At 47.0% G+C, this 25,551-nt stretch overlaps 1 protein-coding gene across 3 annotated transcripts; it reads left to right on the forward strand.

The window, feature by feature from the left end:
* The first annotated feature begins 1,059 nt into the window (after positions 1 to 1,059).
* LOC142908598 (heterogeneous nuclear ribonucleoprotein L-like) lies at positions 1,060 to 18,652 on the forward strand. 3 transcript variants are annotated; one of them, XM_076059364.1, is made up of 13 exons: positions 1,060 to 1,112; positions 2,847 to 3,250; positions 8,067 to 8,282; positions 8,664 to 8,749; positions 8,881 to 8,977; positions 10,415 to 10,484; positions 13,670 to 13,756; positions 14,244 to 14,500; positions 14,856 to 14,977; positions 15,656 to 15,857; positions 16,465 to 16,522; positions 17,353 to 17,448; positions 17,907 to 18,652. In XM_076059364.1, the coding sequence occupies exons 2-13, from the start codon at positions 2,996 to 2,998 to the stop codon at positions 17,960 to 17,962; spliced, it is 1,602 nt and encodes a 533-aa protein (XP_075915479.1). In that variant the 5' UTR covers positions 1,060 to 1,112; positions 2,847 to 2,995; the 3' UTR covers positions 17,963 to 18,652. The 3 variants fall into 3 exon arrangements, with proteins under 3 accessions (XP_075915479.1, XP_075915480.1, XP_075915481.1); XM_076059365.1 differs by lacking the exon at positions 1,060 to 1,112 and having other exon boundaries at positions 2,847 to 3,220; XM_076059366.1 differs by lacking the exons at positions 1,060 to 1,112; positions 14,856 to 14,977; positions 17,907 to 18,652 and having other exon boundaries at positions 17,353 to 17,438.
* The last annotated feature ends 6,899 nt before the right edge of the window (positions 18,653 to 25,551 follow it).

A 25,551-nucleotide genomic window follows, 5' to 3' on the forward strand; every position in this document is an offset into this window, starting at 1 on the left:
GGTTCAATGTGGACACAAACAGTGTACACACACAGTTTATACACAGTGTACACACAGTGTATACACACAGTGTACACACACACAGTGTACACACACACAGTATATACACTGTACACACACAGTGTACACACAGTGTACACACACACAGTGTACACACACACAGTGTACACACAGTACACACACACACAGTGTACACACACAGTGTATACACAGTGTACACACACAGTGTACACACACACAGTGTACACACACAGTGTACACACACAGTGTACACACACACAGTGTATACACACATAGTGTACACAAACACAGTGTACACACACACAGTGTACACACAGTGTACACACACAGTGTACACACACACAGTGTATACACACACACAGTGTACACAAACAGTGACACAGCGACACACACAGTGACAAAAACAAAGATACAAAGATCCCCCATATAGCCTTAGACTATAGGAGCAAGTGCTGTTAGCGAGCACCTATGAAGGCCTGAACGGTACACGAGGGGGTGGGTCCCCAGCACCACGCCCGACCGCCTTTGTCTCCCTAGTGGCAATGTTTACACACCGCACCAGGTACTCATTTTAGGCTGAGTCGACCTAGGGGAAGCCCGGGACCGGTTCAGAAAATCGTCACTGGTGTTGGCCGTGAGCGGGAATCGAACCCAGGTCGCCAGGTTCATAGCGCAGCGCGCTAACCGCTACACTATCGCTCCCCACACACAGTGACACAGCGACACACACACAGTGACACAGAGTACACACACACAGTGTACACAGAGTGACACACAGTGACACACAGTACACACACACAGTGTACACACACACAGTGTACACACACAGTGTACACACACACAGTGACACACAGTGTACACACACACAGTGTACACAAACAGTGGCACAGCGACACACATAGTGACACACGTGGTGTCAATAAAGTTACAGACACCACGTGGTGTCAATAAAGTTACAGGAACCGCGTGGTGTCAGTAAAGTTTACAGCCACCACGTGGTGTCAATAAAGTTACAGCCACCACGTGGTGTCAATAAAGTTACAGCGGCCTAGAGGGGCGGACCGCGAAGCCTCGGCGAAAACTTCGTGCCGGTAAAACCCCTCACACCCCCTAGGCAGGGATCCCCTTGACCCCTCACACCCCCTAGGTAGGGATCCCCTTGACCCCTCACACCCCTAGGCAGGGATCCCCTTGACCCCTCACACCCCTAGGCAGGGATCCCCTTGACCCCTCACACTCCTAGGCAGGGATCCCCTTGACCCCTCACACCCCTAGGCAGGGATCCCCCTGACCCCTCACACCCCCTAGGCAGGGATCTCCTTGACCCCTCACACCCCCTAGGCAGGGATCCCCCTATGGGTAGTGTTGAGTCTATGGGACAGTGCTGAGTCTATGGTGCAGTGTTGAGTCTATGGTGCAGTGTTGAGTCTATGGTGCAGTGTTGAGTCTATGGTGCAGTGTTGAGTCTATGGTGCAGTTTTGAGTCAGTGGGCAGTGTTGAGTCTATGGTGCGGTGTTGAGTCTATGGTGCAGTGTTGAGTCAGTGGGCAGTGTTGAGTCTATGGTGCGGTGTTGAGTCTATGGTGCAGTGTTGAGTCAGTGGGCAGTGTTGAGTCTATGGTGCGGTGATGAGTCTATGGTGCAGTGCTGAGTCTATGGTACAGTGTTGAGTCTATGGTGCGGTGTTGAGTCTATGGTGCAGTGCTGAGTCTATGGTACAGTGTTGAGTCTATGGTGCAGTGTTGAGTCTATGGTGCAGTGTTGAGTCTATGGGTAGCAGTGTTGAGTCTATGGTGCAGTGTTGAGTCTATGGTGCAGTGTTGAGTCTATGGTGCAGTGTTGAGTCTATGGTGCAGTGTTGAGTCTATGGGCAGTGTTGAGTCTATGGTGCGGTGTTGAGTCAGTGGGCAAACATACAAAATCAGCAGGGGATCAAATACTTTTTTCCCTCACTGTAGTAGAGACGATGGGACAAAGGGGTGTATCTACTTCATGTATTTTTGGTAAGCCGTATAATCTTGGTGGCCTGGCAGCAGAAGGTTTCAAAGATAACTGTTTGGTTTGATCAATTAATGTGGTTGAATCAGAAATGATTTTGGTTTGTATGACGAGGCTGTTGGTGGGATCTCTTTTTATTTTTGTATAGCTACCATCATTGAGTAATTCTTGAATTTTGTTGTTATATTCTATTTTATCCATGATGACAGTGGCGTTGACCTTGTCGGCTGAGAGGATGACAATGTCATCCCTCTTTTTTTAATTCATATAATAATCAAATTTGATTATTTTTATTTATTTATTCTTATTTAAATATAATCAAATTTGCTTAGTTAAATTTTAAACGAAATGTTATATATTTATTATTTTAAATAATCAAATGTGATTATTTGTAAGTTTTATTTATTATTACTTTAAAATATTAAAATTAGGTTATAATGAAAGGCGAAATTATTAATTAAATATTTCTGCCTTTATTTATTATGTAAAAGTGATCGAAATTGGGCAATTATTTTCATATTTATTCATTATTATTTAATAATCCAATTTGATTATTTTAACATATAATGTATATTTGTTTATTATTTAATAATAATTACATTTCATTATTTTAGTTTATACATTTTTATTTATTTATGCTTATTTTAAAAATAATCAAATTTGTTTTTTTAATTTATTCTTATTTAAAAGTAATCAAATTTGATTATTTTTAAGTTATTTTTATTTATTTATAATGATTTTACAATAATCAAATTTGAGTACTTTTATTTATCATTTTTATTATTATTTATTTAATATTATAAAAATATAATCAAATTTAATTGTAGTCCGAGTCCGACCTAGGGGGAGGCCCACGACTGCTTCAGATCTCCGTCGCCGGCCCCAGTCGGCCGAGAGAGGCGTCACGTGACGAGTGGCTGTGGGGTCACACCAAGCCGCGCGAACATCGCCAGAGGACACATCGATCCGAGAATCGATGTCACGCGTCGGAATCGCCCCGCCGCCGCCGCACGCTGCTGCCGCTGACGCTCGGCGATCCGCGCAGGCGTCGATTTTTAGCGACAGGATCGCGAATCGATTCCCTCCGGCGCTCCACGCCATCACGATGTTGACCACCGCCGCCGCCTCCGCCGCCCGGCACGCGGCCAAGCGCCTGGGAGTCAATGGCGAAGGCAACGACCGCGTCCAGGCGGGCGCGATGGTGAGCGTCAGTGACGAGCGACTTGACGAGGTGTTTTTATAACGAGAAGATGTTTATTTTACTCCTCCTCGCCCAGAGCCTCGTTGTGAGGCCTGGGCCAGAGGCTTCACTCAGGCGACGTGCCACCACCACCACCAGCCGTGTTTATATTATTTAACGTGATTGTTTAGCTTTGTAACTCGCAGATTCCAGTGCCGTTGCGAAGAGCTTCTCGTTGTTGGTGTTGGGGATGGACCACGCGGACCACAGCATCGCTAGGCTCTGCTTACGTTCAGTAAAACGCGTTTTGGTAAACGTGGATTTCGTGTTCGTTAACACTTTGGGCTATTTCCAGTGTAATTTTTTTATACGGCGTTTTCTCTTCTAAGTGTGGGTATTCTCTTTGCACTGAACTAAAATAATAAAAAAATATGAAACAATAAAAACATTACTCATTGTTTTTTTCGGTAAAGTCACGTATGTAGAAATACAATAAAATTATATTAAAACAAAAAACAATCACGACGTTTCGATCACAACGCAAGCGATCTTCATCAGGTGTCAAGAACAAATCACGGAGGTAAATACAGCAAAAGATGAGAGACGAGAATTCAACAAACCTGAAACAACATTATGTGAAGCACATCCAGTCAGGCCAACAACACAGACACTTCCTGGCGGACCACGAATAAAAACATTGCCTACCAGGAGAAATTCGTTCATGAGGCTATCCACATATACAAGCACAGAGACAATTTCAACCGAGAAGATAGATTCTGGCTTAACAATCATTGGAAGGATTTGATAAACCATTTCGGGTCTTAATTGTTCACGCTTACGGTGGCTTTCAGACCGCATCCATTATTTTCGTCTCCCCCCTCCTCTTTTCAGAACATAGATGGACTGGTCCATCTGAACAAACTCTCAAATCGCTCTCCGTGCTGCTGACGTTAAAAAAAATGCCACTTTTGTTCAAATTTTCTTGCTGTGGTTTTCACACCTGATGATGATTGCTTCTTGTGTTGCAGTCAAAACGTCGTGAGAATTGTATTGTTTTATATTTTTATTATTTTATTGTTTCCCTTCTACGTGGTGACTTTTCTGGAAGAACCAAGAATATTAATCCCTGCAGTCACGAAAGCTTTAAATCAAAAGTTAAAATACTAATTAAGTTAAAATACCGATATGTTAAATGTCCCACGCGATAGCGTCGTGGGGAAGCTCTTCGACCCTCCCCAATGTGATTAAAAACTTTGCGGAATAAAACTTTACAGCGTCTACAAAAGCGCACCTGGCGGTGGGGGATGCGAGTTCCAGAGTTTGTAACTCGAGGGCCGTTTAGATTGAAAGTTAAACTCGCGAACGTTCTTAGCGATTACTGAAATGATGGCACTGAGCTATGGCCATTTTTTGCCAAACGGATGCAGATTTAAAAAGCCCTTTAATGCAAGTGTCTGCATCTGCTCCGATATCACTTGCCGGCGATGTTAGCCGTGGCTTTATTTTGGTGATTTTGAAAAAGTTTTATGGTTTGGCCATGATTGTTTTGTTGTAGTACGGAGTTAGACTGATGGCTTTAATCTTAGTTGTCTTGTGGTTGTTGTTGTTGTTTGACTTGCATCCCACTGGGATTTTTGCACACAGCGTTGGTGTACGGTGCTATTTCAAGGATTATTTTGCTGTTTTTTCCTGGATTTTTTGTTTGCACAGTCACACAAAGTCACTTTAAGATGTTTTTCCTGTTCATGTTTTTGTTTGTTGCGGTTGCACCCGATTCAAGAGCCAAATGGCTCACAGGGCTATACCAAATAAATGAAACTGAAAACTGTCTTCTCGGTATAGGAGGAAACAACAGCTTTGCACAATAGTCGTGTTGAGTTTGCTTCCTTGCCGACGTGCACAGGACACGTTTGAGGACCCACACAAGCCCCCACCGTCGGCTGTGGTTCACGTGCGGGGACTCTCAGACACAGCCCTCGAGTCGGACCTCGTGGAGGCCGTGCGGTACTTTGGCCTAGTCAGGTGACCAGTCGGTGGTGACCGTTGCCCGCATGGGGAAGGAAGCTGTATTATTATTATTGTTGTTTACCGAAAACACCAAAGATTAATTCCTGCAGTCACGAAAGCTTTGAACCAAGTTTAAACCGCCTCTACGGGGAGGTATAAGGTCTGTATCTTTGTGTCTGTCTTTGTGTTGTCTTGTGTTGTCTGTGTGTTGTCTCTGCTTGTGTATCTGCCTTTGTGTCTGTGCTTGGATGTGTTTCTCTGTGCTGTCTCTGCCTGTGTGTCGGTCTTGGTGCTTCCGAATGTTTGCTGCCGTGCTCCACTTTGCTCTATGCATACCTCATGCTAAAATGTCCCATTGTCTCTCAGCCTTGCCTTCTCATGCTAATATGTCCCATTGTCTCTCAGCCTTGCCTTCTCTGCCTATTTAAGGCGACTTCACTGTGTGCTTGTACCTGTGCTGGTCTGCTGTACTTGAATGTCTATGTGTGTGTGTGCCGTCTGTATCTTAAATTTCATACTTAACTTGCAATTTAGCAATCTTTGAAATAACGTAATCAACCAGGCTTTGCGTTAATTGTGTTTGACCGACCGTCTATGTTGCTTTATTTGGTTTCCAAATTCTGCTAAACTCTTGTCTGTTTGGTATGCTTCTCTCTCTGTGTCCCCTATTGTGTCGGTGTTAGTTCCCCCCTACTTGGGTGTCTGTATATACATCTGGGGTTATGTGTTTCCCCTCTCTCTTAAATTTAGCTCTTCTGTACCTGATGATGGCTGCTTATGTTGCAACCGAAACGTCGTGCGCTATTATGTAATTTTATTATTTCTTATTTATACGTGACTTTACCGAAAAAAAACAAAGATTATTGTTGTTATTATAGTTATTATTATTGTTATTGGTGTTATTATTATTGTTATTATTGTTGTGGTGGTGGTGTTTGCGGACGTGGAGTGAACGTAGACCTTGGAAATTCGAGTATTACCGGTTTTCGGTTCAATAACTCAAGAAATTGCATAACACGAAAATACTCGATGGTTCTTAAGCACGGGGTGGGAGATGCCCTTTCTGGGGGTGCAAGACGTGCCAGATTATTTTTTAACAAGGTAAATCCATCGAAACACATTGAGCACGGGCACGTACGCACCGCTACTTTGTTCCATCAAACCTCTAAATTAATAAATATTGTACGTTTAAAAAATATATATATTGAGAACCAAAGGGGGGTGGCAAGGCTGCAGGTTAAAGCTCAAGAACCACTTCCGTAAATAAAAAGTCGTGGCCGCGTTATGCGGCGGACGAGAGGGCGCGGCGTTGCCCACGTCACGGCGTGATCGGCGACGCCGTGCGTGGCTTACTCGGGGCCTTGCCAGCCTGAAGTGACCAACCAAAAACCACTTCATCTTCTTTGGGGTTCTTTCGGTAAAGTCACCACTGCGTAGAATGAGAATAAAATAATAAATTAATACAAATTAAAATAACACGAGAAAAATTCTCACGACGTTTCGGGCCACAACACAAGTGGCCTTCATCAGGTGAAGGGACGAGACTGCCAAACTGAAATGGGACAGTCTCGTCCCTTCACCTGATGAAGGCGACTTGTGTTGTGGCCGAAACGTCGTGAGAATTTAATTGTGTTTTTTAATTAATTAATTATTTTATTCTCATTCTACGCGACTATACCGAAAGAACCAAAGAAGATGAATCCTTGCAGTCACGAAAGCTTTAAATGGAAACAAAAACCGTTTGTTCTTCAATTTCCCCAAGTCACGAATTCCCTCCGAATTAAAGTGCCGCTGCTGCTTTTGTTGTGCCGTCTGACAAAAGCAGCACACGTTCAACTGTGATTAGTAACCGTGTTAAAAATTAATATCTCGTATTGAAATGGTGCACACACGTACCTTGTTTATGTACGTTTGAAGAGGCTTCGTTTGTCAGGTGATACATCGACAGAAGAAGACTACATTACCCTCAAGATGTATTTTAAATATAATTATATTCATATTCTTAGTTTTTTCGGTAAAGTCACGTTGAAGAGAAACAACAAAATATATAAAACAATAAAAAATTCTCACGACGTTTCGACCATAACTCAAACGGTCATCATCAGGTGTGTCGGTTTGCATAAATTTATTTTTAAAACGGTACATTTATTTATTCATGAGGCTATCCACATATACAAGCACAGAGACAATTTCAACCGAGAAGATGGATTCTATCTTAGCAATCATTGGAAAGATTTGATAAATCATTTCAGTTCTTGATTGATTGTTCACGCTTACAGTGGCTTTCAGACAGCATACATTATAAAAAATTTCGTCTCCCCCCTCCTCTTTTAAAAAAAAAAATAGATGGACTAGTCCTGGGCAAACTGCCAATCGCTGCGCGTGACGCCAACGTTTTTTTTATATATAAATAAATAAATGTGCCGTTTTAAAAATAAATTTATGCAAACCGACACACCTGATGATGACCGTTTGAGTTATGGTCGAAACGTCGTGAGAATTTTTTATTGTTTTATATATTTTGTTATTTTGTTGTTTCTCTTCAACGTGACTTTACCGAAAAAACTAAGAATATGAATTACTGCAGTCACGAAAGCTTTAAATCAAAATATAATTATATTCTTACAGTACATTCAATTCCAACGTACTACACTGCCAAACTGAAATGGGACGTGGCATCTAACCTGCATCCAACCAGTCTCCACTCCGTTGCATGCATTGAAACATTTCTTGAGATCAAATGAGGTGACTTGGAGCAGACCAACCTCGTGGTTAAAATTAACAACAACAGGCACGCGTTTTAAAGTCGGCCACATCTTTGAATAACGGCACTCGTTTGTACGTGGTGATGATACCCAAGACGCGGCAGGCGCTGGTGGAGTTTGAAGACCCGGAGAGCTCCCGCAGCTGCGTCGACTACTCGTCCAAGGGCTCCGTCTACGTGTGCGGGCAGCCGGCCTACTTTAACTTCTCTACCAGCCAGAAGCTTTGGCGCCCTGGCGTCCCGGGGGACAACGGCAACAGCAACCACATCCTGCTCTTCACCATTCTCAACCCCATCTACCCCATCACCACGGTGGGCATTGTTACACTTACAGCAGCTGGACATTAATGTGTGAATAGTTTGTCGGGTGTGCCATGCACACACGCGCGTGTTTCATTTATACGAGTGAAATTATGTCCGTTTTGGATTACAGTGAATGGCTTTGCTAAGGAAATTACATTGATCCTTTGGTTCATTTGAGGCAATTGAAGTCGTGTTTTTTGTTTGTGCTTTGAAGTCTACCAATGGCATTGAATAAAAAACAATATATAGACCTAATGTTGATTTTGGAAAGCGTTGATGTCCTGTATGGCTCGATCTTAAAAATTCACTGGAAAAAAAGCTTTTCAAATTTACTTGGTAATGCGTGCAAAATCACCTCGCTGCGTTTGTGTGCTCCATGTGGTCCTGCAGGATGTGCTTTACAACATTTGCAAACCATTTGGGCCTCTGCAACGCATTGTGATCTTCAGGAAGAATGGCCTGCAGGCCTTTGTGGAATATCCTTTCAACGAGATGCATAACCGTAACGATATGTCCGCCATTCACGTAATTTTACGTGTTATTTTGGAGATGCTAAATGTATTGTTTTTAAAATGAAATGGTCGTGTTTTCCTTAATTTTTGGCCACGTTTGTTTCGGTTGAGAGCGCCGAGAGAGCGAACTCATCTCTGAATGGAGCGGACATCTATTCGGGCTGCTGTACTCTTATAGTGGAGTATGCGAGGGCAAGTACAACCGATACTTTGTACATTCACAAGTGTGTGCACCACAACCTGGGTTTTTTCACCCGCAGACCAAAGATTTCATTTAATATTCTGAATTGACCACTTTGGTGAGCAAATAATGCTGAATACACACGGCAATTCATTGCTAGATGAGGGCTTCCGCACTCGATGCCTGTTGTGGGGGTTATTTGACTTGTGTGCGGGGTAAAGGAGTGTAGCATATATTGTGGCAGCATAGAAATACAATGCACCCAATGGATTTTACAGCTGCCCACCACACAGCCCCACAACCTACAACAACCCATTGTGCATGACGGGCATCCTTGCCGTTGTCTAAAGTCAAACTTTTCCCAATTGATATTACCGTGTGAGCGTGGTTCTCATCTGAGCCAGTGCCCTGAGCCAGTTAGTGGAAAATTCGCATCCAGTGGGAAGGGTAGAGTTGGTTTTTAATTCAATTTTATTTGGTGACGGGTGATTAGCATTCAGCCATAGGCTGCTTTGCGAGACCTGCAGAGTACCTGAGGGGAGATGTTACATTGTTAGCAGGAAATAAAATTACTGAACAGTAATAACGAATGCATCATTTTCATAACGGGGTTATGGCACTTCAACATTTTTGAGGTATACGATCAAGGCTAACGCTTTACAGTACACGAGGAACACCGCGAATAAATAATACCGAGTTAGGCAGAGCATGCCAAACTTATGTGCGATTAAACAAGTTTGGAATTTAAATAGGTCACCGAGGGATAGCGATTTTATCTGCAAACACGAAGGGAGCTTGTTCTAACGAAGAGGGATAATCAACACTTGATCTTAAACAAAAAAACGGTGGCAGAAGGCCACTGTTTTCCCACAACTCCGATAAGCACGCTTTTGCTACGTACGGCGCGAAAGTTTAGCTTCCCGTTGACTTCCTACGTGTGGCAGCTCTTATTCATTCATCTCCCAGGAGGTTAAGGGTTGCGTTAAGTACCTCGGCTTCACCGCAAGTTGCATGCCGTAATTGTCTCGGGGGTAATGACCGCTTAATAATTATGCTTGTAAATTTTAAATGGTTCTAAAGTTTCGATTTAAAGCTTTCGTGACTGCAAGGATTAATCTTCTTTGGTTCTTTCGGTAAAGTCACCACGTAGAATGAGAATAAAATAATAAAATAAAACAATAAAATTATCACGACGTTTCGGCCACAACACAAGGTCGGGACGACAGGTTTGTTCCTTTCACCTGAAGAAGGCCACTTGTGTTGTGGCCGAAACGTCGTGAGAATTTCATTGTTTTATTTTATTTTTTTATCCTCATTCTACGTGGAGACTTTACCGAAAGAACCAAAGAAGGTTCTAAAGTTATATAATTTTTTTTCCCAGCATCTATGCCCTACATGCTGGCCACGAATAATGTTTATCTTTTCCCCCTGCTGTGTCCTCTTTACAGGCGATGCGTCTGAATGTGTTTAAAAATGACTCTGAGACCTGGGACTTCACCAACCCTGGCCTCAAGCAAGGTAAGACCAATATCGAGCATATCAGAGCCGCGCTCTCTCGACAGCTGGTGGTGGTGAGCCCTCGGTGTGTGGGGGGGGGTGACGTTTTTAACGCAAGGGGTGGGGGGTGTGCACGGCGTGATGAAACAGGCATTGACTATTTCTGTACGCGGCCGGCTTTGCCGTGTTATACTTGAAGATCAGTGGCCAAGTAGAGGGGGAAGTTTGGAGTGTTCTCAAGAGGATAATGCAGCTTCTGCACTTGAGATTTTGGTTGCAGAAAAATGTCACACCTGCAGACACTTGGTTGTCTTGAAGCACATTGGTGTACTGTTTACAATCTACAGAACTTGGTCGTTGTCACAGGAAGTTATTTGAAACGCCATTCCCCTCTTTTGTATCAATCATGCAATCACTGCAATTGTGTAGAGCTGGTCAAGGTTATTTTCGTTTATACCTATCTTCTCCATATATAAAAGGCAAAGTTGTGAATATGTGTGTCTGTTCAAAATGTTTAGCGTACTTCCCGACATGCAACAAACTGGAAATTTGCCATGTGGGTACTTTCCAGACTGTACACCGTGCAAACATTACACAAATACACTTTTGTTTTTTGGGGGGGGGGGAGCTCGATAATGCATTTATTTTTTGCACGGCAAGTGAGCTGTGACGTCAAATCTGTCACGTGACCCGTAGTGTAGCGGTTAGCGCTACGCTGCGCTACGAACCCGGCGACCCAAGTTCGATTCCCGCTCACCGCCACCACCGGTGACGATTATTTTAACCGGTCCTGGGCCTCCCCTAGGTCGACTCAGCCTCAAACGAGTAACTGCTGTGGTGTGTGAACATCGCCAGTGGGGAGACAAAGGCGGCCGGGTAGTAACAGCTAGCGCAACATATAACTAAATAATCTTTGTGTTTTTTTAGCCCATGCTAAGCTTGCGTAGTTTACTCTGGGCAGATTGGTTTTAAACTCCTGCCCGTGTACTTTGTTTTTCTAGTTAACCCTTCACAACAATGTGGCAGTTTAAGTGAATGTTGTGAAGAACAGGATTCACAAGGAGGCATGTGGCTGCTGGAGTGTTCAATAATCCATTGGATTAATTTTTTTGTTACCATTAAAGCTGTTGCCCTGGTACTGGACATGCGATAGACATTGCCATTAAGTTGGTGGCGTTTTAGATTTTGATCAGCTTTGAAGATTTTCCCAACGTCAAGTGCATGTGGCCCATGGGCGGGTACTCGGTTGTTCGGGGTGTATCAAGGCTGGGCATTTTTACACTACAGTGTAAAACCTTGCATTGCGAGCATAATTCATTCCGAGAACGTGTTTGTAATCCAAAGCGCTCGTACATCAAAGCACTCGTCTATCAGTTGTGTGATCACGTGACTCACGGCAGTACAAAGTGTGTCTACACGTACACTGCTCGTATTGCAAGACCTCGCTCGTTTATCAAGTTAATATTTATTTACAATTTTAGCTCGTCTTGCAAAACACTTGCAGACCAAGTTACTCGCAATCCAAGGTTTTACTTTTATATTTAGATTTACCAGGGTGTGTGTCTGTTGGATCAGAAGTAGGTGCCAACTTTCACTGGCATATTTGAGGTGGACATTGCACGTTGCGTTTTTATATTTTGTAGGGTTGAGAAACCTTGACTGCATTATGTGGTGTCTGGATACTAAGCGGAGAAGCTTAGAGGATGTCAGAAAAGCCGATATTTACGATTGAAAATATCACTTATTATAAAGTAACCCTTTTAATTTGGTACGATTGAGCCTGAACAGGAAAATGGTATCTTTGTCCCGAGTACATTGTGTGTACGCACAGATATTAGTTTCCGAAGAGGTAAGTCTCGCCACTTTATCAAGGGAGCTTCAGGGACACGGTGCGGTTTGATTTAATCGCCAAATTTCCGTAAACGCTTCGAAGAGTATTTTCCTCACTCCCAACATCAACGCTACAAGGAGCATCTGCGAGCATTGCCGCACACAGAAGCACACGGAGGCAATTTTCAAGCAACACACGAGCAATAAAGCGCCCGGCAGCCAACAGCCACCGACGTGAACGGCGACGACACGAACGGCGACATTGGCGACATCCTCGTCGGCACTTGGGAGGCACCGGGGACCAAGCAACCAACACGCCGCCGCCGCTGTGACACGCACGGCCGACCCGCGCCCCCCACGCCTGCAGCGCAGCACGCCGCGTCCGCTGCACCGCAACCGCCACGTGCCGCTTGGCAGAGGCCATCGGATAACCCACGTCCAGCCGCAGGCACCGGGGGACACGGCGCTGACAGACCGGCAAAGCACCAGAACCGCCGCGAAGAAGCCGGGAGCGACGAAAGCCCGCATTCACCGCGAACGGGACTTGGAAATAAGCCAAACGGAACGCGTGCCGATGCGTTTGGGGCTTAAAATCGCTCCGTTGGTGAGAATTTACCTCCACGCTCGTACGTTTAGACTGCCTTGCTAAAGTTTTGTTTGCAAACGAGGCTTTTGACATTGCTGATGCCAGACACAACGCATTTCGCATCGGTTTATAAGCGGCGATCTTTTTCATTTTAAAGGTTCGTAAGGCCCCGTCGCCCACTTCAAGCGTCCCAATTTTAAGCCCCAAACCAAAAAGGGTCGCCGGAGAGCGAGAGGTGCGGTGGCACGGACAACGCGGGGGGGTCCATTTGTGCCGAGCGTGACTGCTGTTGGCGCAGGAAAGAAGGCGCCGGCCTTTCTGTTGCATCCTCCTCGCGATGGGTCGTCAGCCGCCGCCCGACTCTGGGCAACTTTGTGTTCCCGTCGAAGCGTAGACTGGGTAAGAAACGAGCGGGCATCGCAGGCGGCAACCACGGACACTCGCTGACGCCGCACCTCGGAACAATTTGTCGCGTGCATCTGTACACCTCCAATAAATTTTGTTTTTTCTTCTTCTTGCGATGAGCGTTTCTTTACGCGCTGTATTTTGTATGGTGCTCGTTATTTATGTTGCGCCATGTGAAATCTGCATTTTAAAAATACCGCCAATTGTTTTTATCGACAGACGCAGCGCACCCCCGTGTGGAGTGTGCCCGGAATTTCTTAATGTGTTGGTCATGTGAATGTTCTGGGTGCAGAATGCATTTTTTGGATTGTCCTTATTTTGTGCAGCAATGAGCGCTTATGTTTCCCGTGGGTGAATTTGGTGATCGTTTTTTTGTTGTTTTCAGAGGACAATGCAATGATGCCAGCGAAGCAAACGTCTCTCCTTGGCGACCATCCCAAAGCACACGCTTGCGGTGGTGGCGACTGTGGAGGTAATCCCCTTGTTGCGAATGCTATAATTTCGGTTTCCTTCAGCTTGCTGTCAGATTGAAAGAACCTGCTGCCTGTTGAGAACATTTCTTATTTGGAATTAGTGTTAAGGTGCATCCTAAAAACCTTTTTTTGCGATTAACAATTGCAACGTATGAGTTGCTTTGTGTTTTAAGAGACGATATTTCCAATAGCTATCAGATGTATTGGGTATTTAAAACAAGCTATGCTGAATAATAGCTCTAGCTTGGTGGCCCTCAACCTAAAATAAAAACTAGTTTAGTCTATTCCCTAGGCAACTGAGTCTTCTGGACCAATGTTTTCCAGTGTCTCCAAGGAGTAGAGTGGTGATTCCTGGGTTACCTGACCTTATAGGAAAGGGCACACGTGTGTAAGATGATGGTTGTCATAAATCTGTTTTTCAGAGAAGTTTAGAGAGTTTCAGCTAGTTCACTATGCGTTTCCCCCTCTTGTGTGTTTGCGTCACAGGCCACCAGCAGCCACCACCACCGGGCGTCGACTACGGATCTGGCCGCGACGGCATGGGCGGTGGGGGAGGAATGGGCATGGGAGTAGGCATGGGCAACCAGGTTGGGCCCCAGGGTGGTACCCAGGGCCAGCACGTGCAAGCCATGATGAACCAGCAGGCCGACAACAAGGTCCTCATTGTGTACGACTTGGACGCCGAACGCTTCAACTGCGACCGCGTGTTTAACATCCTCTGCCTCTTCGGCGACGTGGAGAAGGTGCCTTCGCTGGGTGTTGCGCGCACCTGCTTTGAAATGAGTCCCTGTTTTTTTTCTTCCAAAGGTTCAACCGCGGTGCAATGCGTACGCACGCGTGTGGTGCACGTCATGCGCTGATCGTGTTATATAAAGTGGGAGATTCACACGACCAAATTTGTTCACCGATTGACAACATACACATTTGGTCATTTTCTTTACAAAAATGTACCCAATGCGAAGTGTTCTTTGTGCATGTTTTCTAATGGCCCCTCGGCCAACACTTCACATTTCAACAATGCGTTACAACGAAACTTGTAGATATTTTCGTGCAAGATTGCGCGATGCTGAACCGTCTTACGGGTTGTTATTTTTGTAGGTTAAGTTCCTGAAGAGCAAGCCGGGAGCCGCCATGGTCGAGATGGGAGATCAGTACGCCGTGCACAGGGCGGTTTTTCACCTCAATATGTCTCAGATCTTTGGAAATAAAATCAACCTCTGGTGAGCCTTTTTGTTCCCGTGTTAAATTGGTAAATGTAACTCGTCATATCCTGTTAATGTAATTGGATACTGCTTTCCATTTAGAGAAGACAACTTTAGTAAATATTTAGTGCAAGTGACTAAATTTTAGGACGGTGAAAAAGAGAGCTGATGAATACCGTGAACGAAACACTCGTCACAGCTCACGAGGACCCCGGTGACTTGCTGTCCAGAGCCTTTATTGAAGTGGCGAACATGAAATTTAGATTCTAGATTTGAAGCTTTACGGGGAGGGCCTTTATTGAAATAGCGAACGTGAAATTTGGATTCTAGATTTGAAGCTCTACGGGGAGGGCTTTCACCTATCTGTTAGAGCTTTCAACAGACAACGGGACAAGAAGTCAAAGCTCATCGAGACGCTGACCTTCCTCAAAAGATGCCGCGATCACAAGCTTAAAGGACGCGACCTGGGCTTGCTGTCTTCACTCCAACGCTGTCCTCTGGACAGTCCGGTCCCTTCACCTGATGAAGGCCACTTGTGTTGTGGCCGAAACGTCGTGATTTTTTGTTATTTTATTTTTTACCCACGTGACTTTACCGAATCGAACCAAAGAGCACGTGAAATTTGGAACGTGATAAAATAAAAACTAAAAACAGTTTCTTCGCGCTATTCCCTCCCTTCCGCCCTCGTCTCGGCAGCGTGTCGAGGCAGCGGTCGATTGTGCCGGGCCAGGCGTTCGAGCTGCCGGACGGCACCGACAGCTACAGGGACTACGCAGGTTCTCACAACCACCGCTACGCCGACAGCGAGAAGGCGGCGAAGAACCGCAACCAGCGTCCCACCGCGGTGCTGCACTTCTTCAACGCGCCCACGGACATCACGGCCGAGATGTTCGCGCAGGTTCGTGCCCCCGCCGCCCCTTCAGCCTGCTGCCAGCAGCGCAGAAGGGGAGCGCGTTCGGTTTCTTTAAAAGTTTTCCCAGGTGAAGCTTTTATAAATATTCAAGTTCAAATTTTGCACATGAAACAATCGTGGGGTTTTAAGATGAGCCTATTGATGTTGTGGAGTTTGTGGTGGCCAATGACACGTTTCCTGTGACGGGACAAATGTAAAATGGTGTAATGTAGTTTCCTTTCAGCGGTTAAAACATAAGATGTATAAATAATGCAGTCGATGTTCCAAAGGGACTTTTTTGTTACAGACTAGACAACACCTCGCGTTAATTTGTCCTGTTTAATACATTACGATTCATATTCGTATTCGAAAGGTTTACATTTCAGTCTTTGGACATTGTTTCTGCAAATGGTTGCATTCCCCCTGAGTCTATGCTTGGTGTTCACAATAATCTGAGCACTTTGAAAGACTGCTCCAAAGCTGGCGAATGTAAATTAAAAAATGGACAACGGGATTTGTGCCTGCAATTAAAATGACATCTCCCGAATGCTTTACCGGTGCACGTTAACTGTTACCAACTATAACGTGAACGCCGCCCGTTCTGTCCCCGCAGCTGTGCGACGAAATGTCGATTGCGAGGCCCCGCTCTTTCAAAGTGTTTTCTGGAAAAAGTAAGTCCCGCAAAGTATGTTTATTATTTATCTTACGTGTCATGGCACAGAATAAATCGTGTACTGTATTCTCCATGCAATCGTCGCTTGATTTACAGCACGACACCAGATGATCTGCAACGTGTGCTATGAGGCCATGCTCAAGAAACCCTGTGAGAAATTCTCTCCCGAGAGCAGTCCTTGCTATTCACTCGCGCCCAAGCTGACTGAAGCGTGTTAGCGTAGCCAAGGCATCGGACTGAAGCCTTCCTGCTGCAGAAATTCACCGACGACTGACACCACCCTTTAAACACGGCTTCTTTAGGTAAAGTCACGTAGAAGGGAAACAACAAAATAATAAATATATACAAACACAGACAATTTCAACCGAGAAGATGGATTCTGGCTTAGCAACCATTGGAAGGATTTGATAAACCATTTCGGGTCTTAATTGATTGTTCACGCTTACGGTGGCTTTCAGACCGCATCCATTATTTTCGTCTCCCCCCTCCTCTTTTCAGAACATAGATGGACTCGTCCATCTGAACAACTGCCAAATCGCTCTCCGTGGTGCTAACGTTAAAAATAACCGCCACTTTTTTAAAATGTTCTTGCTGTGGTTTTCACACCTGATGATGATTGCTTGTGTTGCAGTCGAAACGTCGTGAGAATTTTATTGTTTTATATTTTTATTATTTTATTGTTTCCCTTCTACGTGGTGGTGACTTTACCGAAAGAACCAAGAATATGAATCCCTGCAGTCACGAAAGCTTTAAATCAAAATGGCGAAGGGTGTTGCGTTTTACACGACCCAAATTACTCTATGAGCGACGGTCCGTCCACGTGTCCAGCCGATAGGAGCGTGTCCGGCCTGATGGAGTGGGAGACCAAGAACGATGCCATGGAGGCTCTGGCGTGCATTAACCATCACCCCCTGAAGAACGCAAGTAAGTTGTGGGGTGTTGGCCATTTGTGTTGGTGCGATGACATTGAAGCGGTGCTGCATTATCGGCAAATCTTTGGTCGTACGCTCTGTTGAGCACCTAATGTTCAGATTTGGGGGGGGCGCTTGTTATTACCATAGCACCATCTGTGTACACTGGCTGCCTAGCAGCCTTGGGTGAAATTGCAGGAAGCGAAAGCAGTTGTAGATTGTTGTATTATATATTAACAGGTTGTTATTTATGGGCGATTTGGATTTCGTTGTTGTTGTTTGCATATACAGAATGGAATTGAAAGTTGACATAGCCAAGCACTTTCACTTATCACAACTCAACGTTATCTTAGCTCCCTGAACGAGTTTGTTAACATCAACAAAGACCCTCCTAAGAATCGCTTCATTGTTTTAAGTTTTTGTGTGCTCCAGTGAAGACGTCATGTGGCTCCCCTGTTTTTATTTTCTCAGATGTTCCATACCTCTACACCCTCAAACTGTGCTTCTCCACTGCCCAGTCTTCATAGAAGACAACTCAACATGTTTCATGCCGTATTGAACGTCGGTGTCAACATCATTGTCACTTTGTGTATTATTTGTGAATGTCCCATCACTCTTGTTGAAAGTTAACCGTGGGTATAGGTCGAAAGTGCAATTTGACGCGTTTACATTTTAGTTGTCATTTTTTGGAGGATTAATTTAGATTTCTATATTGACTGCACCGAAAGATTTTAAAGGTCGCAGTGGAAATGAAGAATGTTGAAATTAAAATAATTATGATTAGTTTCCTTAACCTGCCGAGTTTGTCTGCCGTGTGCATTGCTATTTTGTCCATGAGCCCCAAACCAGATTTCACTTGGCAGTCCTCGGGTGCCGTAACTTTAGCGGCTCCAATTAATTTACAATTTGGGGGGGTTCTCAACTTGCTCATAGCCAAAGTTTTTGCTCCCACCACGAGTGATGCTCCTTTCTTGCTGTAGCCCATGGCACTAATATTGCCCATTTAATTTCATAACGGAGAGCTCTGAAATAAATGCCAAAGAGACCCTTTTGGGGGGGGGCTGGTAAAAATATACCCCGACTCATTGAAAATCCCATTGAAAAACATGGGTTGGCATTCTGTACAGTGCGTGTATTTAGCAGGTTAATACGCTTGCAAATATAAACCCCAAGAGAAAATAGAACCGTGTTTGAAAATAAAAGCATGGAGAGATGCATGTTTGACATCGAACTGGAATCGATTGAACATGAGCGTGGAGACATGAAGGAAGTTGGGCATAGGGTAGGTGAGTGACTGAGTGAATGAGTGACTGAGTGTGTGGGTGGCTAGGTGAGTGACTGTGTGTGTGGCTAGGTGAGTGACTGAGTGTGTGGGTGGCTAGGTGAGTGACTGTGTGTGTGGCTAGGGAGTGACTGAGTGTGTGGGTGGCTAGGTGAGTGACTGTGTGTGGCTAGGTGAGTGACTGAGTGAATGAGTGACTGTCTATGTGGGTGGCTAGGTGAGTGACTGCGTGAATGAGTGACTGTGTGGGTGGCTAGGTGAGTGTCTGGGTGGCTAGGTGAGTGACTGAATGACTAAGTGTCTGTATGGATGGCTAGGTGAGTGAATGAGTGACTGAGTGTGTGGGTGGCTAGGTGAGTGACTGAGTGTGTGGGTGGCTAAGTGAGTGACAGTGAATGAGTGACTGTGTGTGTGGCTAGGTGAGTGAGTGACTGAGTGTGTGGGTGGCTAGGTGAGTGACTGTGTGTGTGGCTAGGTGAGTGACTGAGTGTGTGGGTGGCTAGGTGAGTGACTGTGTGGCTAGGTGAGTGAATGAGTGACTGTCTATGTGGGTGGCTAGGTGAGTGACTGCGTGAATGAGTGACTGTGTGGGTGGCTAGGTGAGTGTCTGGGTGGCTAGATGAGTGACTGAATGACTAAGTGTCTGTATGGTTGGCTAGGTGAGTGACTGAGTGAATGAGTGACTGAGTGTGTGGGTGGCTAGGTGACTGAGTGTGTGGGTGGCTAGGTGAGTGAATGAGTGACTGTGTGGGTGGCTAGGTGAGTGACTGAGTGACTGAGTGGGTGGCTAGGTGAGTGAGTGAATGAGTGACTGTGTGGGTGGCTAGGTGAGTGAATGAGTGACTGTGTGGGTGGCTAGGTGAGTGACTGTGGGTGGCTAGGTGAGTGACTGAATGAGTGACTAAGTGTCTGTGTGGGTGGCTAAGTGAGTGACTGAGTGAATGAGTGAGTGTGTGGGTGGCTAGGTGAGTCAGTGTGTGGGTGGCTAGGTGAGTGACTGTGTGGGTGGCTAGGTGAGTCACTGAGTGAATAAGTGACTGTGTCTGTAGGTGGCTAGGTGAGTGAATGAGTGACTGTCTATGTGGGTGGCTAGGTGAGTGACTGCGTGAATGAGTGTGTGGGTGGCTTGGTGAGTGTCTGGGTGGCTAGATGAGTGACTGAATGACTAAGTGTCTGTATGGTTGGCTAGGTGAGTGACTGAGTGAAAGAGTGACTGTGTGGGTGGCTAGGTGAGTGACTGAGTGAATGAGTGACTGAGTGTGTGGGTGGCTAGGTGAGTGACTGAGTGAATGAGTGACTGTGTGAGTGTCTAGATGAGTGACTGAGTGAATGAGTGACTGAGTGTGTGGGTGGCTAGGTGAGTGACTGAGTGAATGAGTGACTGTGTGGGTGGCTAGGTGAGTGCGTGAATGAGTGACTGTGTGGGTGGCTAGGTGAGTGACTGTGGGTGGCTAGGTGAGTGACTGAATGAGTGACTAAGTGTCTGTGTGGGTGGCTAAGTGAGTGACTGAGTGAATGAGTGAGTGTGTGGGTGGCTAGGTGAGTGAGTGTGTGGGTGGCTAGGTGAGTGACTGTGTGGGTGGCTAGGTGAGTCACTGAGTGAATAAGTGACTGTCTGTAGGTGGCTAGGTGAGTGACTGAGTGAATGAGTGTCTTTGTGGGTGGCTAAGTGAGTGACTGAGTGAATGAGTGACTGAGTGTGTGGGTGGATAGGTGAGTGTGTGAATGAGTGTGTGGGTGGCTAGATGAATGAGTGACTGAGTGTGTGGGTGGCTAGGTGAGTGACTGAGTGTGTGGGTGGCTAGGTGAGTGAATGAGTGACTGTGGGTGGCTAGGTGAGTGAGTGACTGTGTGGGTGGCTAGGTGAGTGAATGAGTGACAGTGTCTGTGTGGGTGCGTAGGTGAGTGTGTGTCTGTGTGGGTGGCTAGGTGAGTGAGTGACTGAATGTGTGGGTGGCTAGGTGAGTGAGTGAATGAGTGACTTGAGTGTCTGTGTGGGTGGCTAGGTGAGTGACTGTGTCTGTGTGGGTGGCTAGGTGAGTGAGTGACTGAGTGTGTGGGTGGCTAGGTGAGTGAGTGACTGAGTGTGTGGGTGGCTAGGTGAGTGACTGTGTCTGTGTGGGTGGCTAGGTGAGTGAGTGACTGAGTGTGTGGGTGGCTAGGTGAGTGGGTGACTGAGTGTGTGGGTGGCTAGGTGAGTGACTGTGTGGGTGGCTAGGTGAGTGAGTGAGTGTGTGGGTGGCTAGGTGAGTGAGTGACTGTGTGCGTGGCTAGGTGACTGTGTGGGTGGCTAGGTGAGTGAGTGACTGTGTGGGTAGCTAGGTGAGTGAGTGAATGAGTGAGTGTGTGGGTGGCTAGGTGAGTGAGTGTGTGGCTAGGTGAGTGACTGTGTGTGTGGGTGGCTAGGTGAGTGAGTGACTGAGTGTGTGGGTGGCTAGGTGAGTGAGTGAATGAGTGACTGAGTGTGTGGGTGGCTAGGTGAGTGAGTGACTGTGGGTGGCTAGGTGAGTGAGTGACTGTGTGTGTGGCTAGGTGAGTGAGTGACTGAGTGTGTGGGTGGCTAGGTGAGTGACTGTGTGTGTGGCTAGGTGAGTGACTGAGTGTGTGGGTGGCTAGGTGAGTGACTGTGTGGCTAGGTGAGTGAATGAGTGACTGTCTATGTGGGTGGCTAGGTGAGTGACTGCGTGAATGAGTGACTGTGTGGGTGGCTAGGTGAGTGTCTGGGTGGCTAGATGAGTGACTGAATGACTAAGTGTCTGTATGGTTGGCTAGGTGAGTGACTGAGTGAAAGAGTGACTGTGTGGGTGGCTAGGTGACTGAGTGTGTGGGTGGCTAGGTGAGTGACTGAGTGAATGAGTGACTGAGTGTGTGGGTGGCTAGGTGAGTGACTGAGTGAATGAGTGACTGAGTGTGTGGGTGGCTAGGTGAGTGACTGAGTGAATGAGTGACTGAGTGTGTGGGTGGCTAGGTGAGTGACTGAGTGAATGAGTGACTGTGTGAGTGTCTAGATGAGTGACTGAGTGAATGAGTGACTGGGTGTGTGGGTGGCTAGGTGAGTGACTGAGTGACTGTGTGGGTGGCTAGGTGAGTGCGTGAATGAGTGACTGTGTGGGTGGCTAGGTGAGTGACTGTGGGTGGCTAGGTGAGTAACTGAATGAGTGACTAAGTGTCTGTGTGGGTGGCTAAGTGAGTGACTGAGTGAATGAGTGAGTGTTTGGGTGGCTAGGTGAGTGAGTGTGTGGGTGGCTAGGTGAGTGACTGTGTGGGTGGCTAGGTGAGTCACTGAGTGAATAAGTGACTGTGTCTGTAGGTGGCTAGGTGAGTGACTGAGTGAATGAGTGTCTTTGTGGGTGGCTAAGTGAGTGACTGAGTGAATGAGTGACTGAGTGTGTGGGTGGGTAGGTGAGTGTGTGAATGAGTGTGTGGGTGGCTAGATGAATGAGTGACTGAGTGTGTGGGTGGCTAGGTGAGTGACTGAGTGTGTGGGTGGCTAGGTGAGTGACTGTGGGTGGCTAGGTGAGTGAGTGACTGTGTGGGTGGCTAGGTGAGTGAATGAGTGACAGTGTCTGTGTGGGTGCGTAGGTGAGTGTGTGTCTGTGTGGGTGGCTAGGTGAGTGAGTGACTGAATGTGTGGGTGGCTAGGTGAGTGAGTGAATGAGTGACTTGAGTGTCTGTGTGGGTGGCTAGGTGAGTGACTGTGTCTGTGTGGGTGGCTAGGTGAGTGACTGAGTGTGTGGGTGGCTAGGTGAGTGAGTGACTGTGTGTGTGGCTAGGTGAGTGAGTGACTGAGTGTGTGGGTGGCTAGGTGAGTGACTGTGTGTGTGGCTAGGTGAGTGACTGAGTGTGTGGGTGGCTAGGTGAGTGACTGTGTGGCTAGGTGAGTGAATGAGTGACTGTCTATGTGGGTGGCTAGGTGAGTGACTGCGTGAATGAGTGACTGTGTGGGTGGCTAGGTGAGTGTCTGGGTGGCTAGATGAGTGACTGAATGACTAAGTGTCTGTATGGTTAGCTAGGTGAGTGACTGAGTGAATGAGTGACTGAGTGTGTGGGTGGCTAGGTGACTGAGTGTGTGGGTGGCTAGGTGAGTGAATGAGTGACTGTGTGGGTGGCTAGGTGAGTGACTGAGTGACTGAGTGTGTGGGTGGCTAGGTGAGTGAGTGAATGAGTGACTGTGTGGGTGGCTAGGTGAGTGACTGAGTGAATGAGTGACTGTGTGGGTGGCTAGGTGAGTGACTGTGGGTGTCTAGGTGAGTGACTGAATGAGTGACTAAGTGTCTGTGTGGGTGGCTAAGTGAGTGACTGAGTGAATGAGTGAGTGTGTGGGTGGCTAGGTGAGTGAGTGTGTGGGTGGCTAGGTGAGTGACTGTGTGGGTGGCTAGGTGAGTCACTGAGTGAATAAGTGACTGTGTCTGTAGGTGGCTAGGTGAGTGAATGAGTGACTGTCTATGTGGGTGGCTAGGTGAGTGACTGCGTGAATGAGTGTGTGGGTGGCTAGGTGAGTGTCTGGGTGGCTAGATGAGTGACTGAATGACTAAGTGTCTGTATGGTTGGCTAGGTGAGTGACTGAGTGAAAGAGTGACTGTGTGGGTGGCTAGGTGACTGAGTGTGTGGGTGGCTAGGTGAGTGACTGAGTGAATGAGTGACTGAGTGTGTGGGTGGCTAGGTGAGTGACTGAGTGAATGAGTGACTGAGTGTGTGGGTGGCTAGGTGAGTGACTGAGTGAATGAGTGACTGAGTGTGTGGGTGGCTAGGTGAGTGACTGAGTGAATGAGTGACTGTGTGAGTGTCTAGATGAGTGACTGAGTGAATGAGTGACTGGGTGTGTGGGTGGCTAGGTGAGTGACTGAGTGAATGAGTGACTGTGTGGGTGGCTAGGTGAGTGCGTGAATGAGTGACTGTGTGGGTGGCTAGGTGAGTGACTGTGGGTGGCTAGGTGAGTGACTGAATGAGTGACTAAGTGTCTGTGTGGGTGGCTAAGTGAGTGACTGAGTGAATGAGTGAGTGTGTGGGTGGCTAGGTGAGTGAGTGTGTGGGTGGCTAGGTGAGTGACTGTGTGGGTGGCTAGGTGAGTCACTGAGTGAATAAGTGACTGTGTCTGTAGGTGGCTAGGTGAGTGACTGAGTGAATGAGTGTCTTTGTGGGTGGCTAAGTGAGTGACTGAGTGAATGAGTGACTGAGTGTGTGGGTGGGTAGGTGAGTGTGTGAATGAGTGTGTGGGTGGCTAGATGAATGAGTGACTGAGTGTGTGGGTGGCTAGGTGAGTGACTGAGTGTGTGGGTGGCTAGGTGAGTGACTGTGGGTGGCTAGGTGAGTGAGTGACTGTGTGGGTGGCTAGGTGAGTGAATGAGTGACAGTGTCTGTGTGGGTGCGTAGGTGAGTGTGTGTCTGTGTGGGTGGCTAGGTGAGTGAGTGACTGAATGTGTGGGTGGCTAGGTGAGTGAGTGAATGAGTGACTTGAGTGTCTGTGTGGGTGGCTAGGTGAGTGACTGTGTCTGTGTGGGTGGCTAGGTGAGTGAGTGACTGAGTGTGTGGGTGGCTAGGTGAGTGAGTGACTGAGTGTGTGGGTGGCTAGGTGAGTGACTGTGTCTGTGTGGGTGGCTAGGTGAGTGAGTGACTGAGTGTGTGGGTGGCTAGGTGAGTGGGTGACTGAGTGTGTGGGTGGCTAGGTGAGTGACTGTGTGGGTGGCTAGGTGAGTGAGTGAGTGTGTGGGTGGCTAGGTGAGTGAGTGACTGTGTGCGTGGCTAGGTGACTGTGTGGGTGGCTAGGTGAGTGAGTGACTGTGTGGGTAGCTAGGTGAGTGAGTGAATGAGTGAGTGTGTGGGTGGCTAGGTGAGTGAGTGTGTGGCTAGGTGAGTGACTGTGTGTGTGGGTGGCTAGGTGAGTGAGTGACTGAGTGTGTGGGTGGCTAGGTGAGTGAGTGAATGAGTGACTGAGTGTGTGGGTGGCTAGGTGAGTGAGTGACTGTGGGTGGCTAGGTGAGTGAGTGACTGTGTGTGTGGCTAGGTGAGTGAGTGACTGAGTGTGTGGGTGGCTAGGTGAGTGACTGTGTGTGTGGCTAGGTGAGTGACTGAGTGTGTGGGTGGCTAGGTGAGTGACTGTGTGGCTAGGTGAGTGAATGAGTGACTGTCTATGTGGGTGGCTAGGTGAGTGACTGCGTGAATGAGTGACTGTGTGGGTGGCTAGGTGAGTGTCTGGGTGGCTAGATGAGTGACTGAATGACTAAGTGTCTCTATGGTTGGCTAGGTGAGTGACTGAGTGAATGAGTGACTGAGTGTGTGGGTGGCTAGGTGACTGAGTGTGTGGGTGGCTAGGTGAGTGAATGAGTGACTGTGTGGGTGGCTAGGTGAGTGACTGAGTGACTGAGTGTGTGGGTGGCTAGGTGAGTGAGTGAATGAGTGACTGTGTGGGTGGCTAGGTGAGTGACTGAGTGAATGAGTGACTGTGTGGGTGGCTAGGTGAGTGACTGTGGGTGGCTAGGTGAGTGACTGAATGAGTGACTAAGTGTCTGTGTGGGTGGCTAAGTGAGTGACTGAGTGAATGAGTGAGTGTGTGGGTGGCTAGGTGAGTGAGTGTGTGGGTGGCTAGGTGAGTGACTGTGTGGGTGGCTAGGTGAGTCACTGAGTGAATAAGTGACTGTGTCTGTAGGTGGCTAGGTGAGTGAATGAGTGACTGTCTATGTGGGTGGCTAGGTGAGTGACTGCGTGAATGAGTGTGTGGGTGGCTAGGTGAGTGTCTGGGTGGCTAGATGAGTGACTGAATGACTAAGTGTCTGTATGGTTGGCTAGGTGAGTGACTGAGTGAAAGAGTGACTGAGTGTGTGGGTGGCTAGGTGA

This window comes from Petromyzon marinus, unplaced genomic scaffold (assembly GCF_048934315.1).
Source record: "Petromyzon marinus isolate PM22_M1 ecotype Great Lakes invasive population unplaced genomic scaffold, UKy_Petmar_22M1.pri1.0 PM_G_Scaffold_10, whole genome shotgun sequence".
In the NCBI taxonomy this organism is placed as follows: domain Eukaryota; kingdom Metazoa; phylum Chordata; class Hyperoartia; order Petromyzontiformes; family Petromyzontidae; genus Petromyzon; species Petromyzon marinus.

Bases quoted from the DNA above. Each gene is read 5' to 3' on its own strand.
- LOC142908598 (XM_076059364.1), top strand. From the start codon at position 2,996: ATGTCACGCGTCGGAATCGCCCCGCCGCCGCCGCACGCTGCTGCCGCT. The intron at 10,485-13,669 runs GTAAGACCAATA...TGTTGTTTTCAG, and splicing joins CAACCCTGGCCTCAAGCAAG to AGGACAATGCAATGATGCCA. The intron at 17,449-17,906 runs GTAAGTTGTGGG...TTATTTTCTCAG, and splicing joins TCACCCCCTGAAGAACGCAA to ATGTTCCATACCTCTACACC.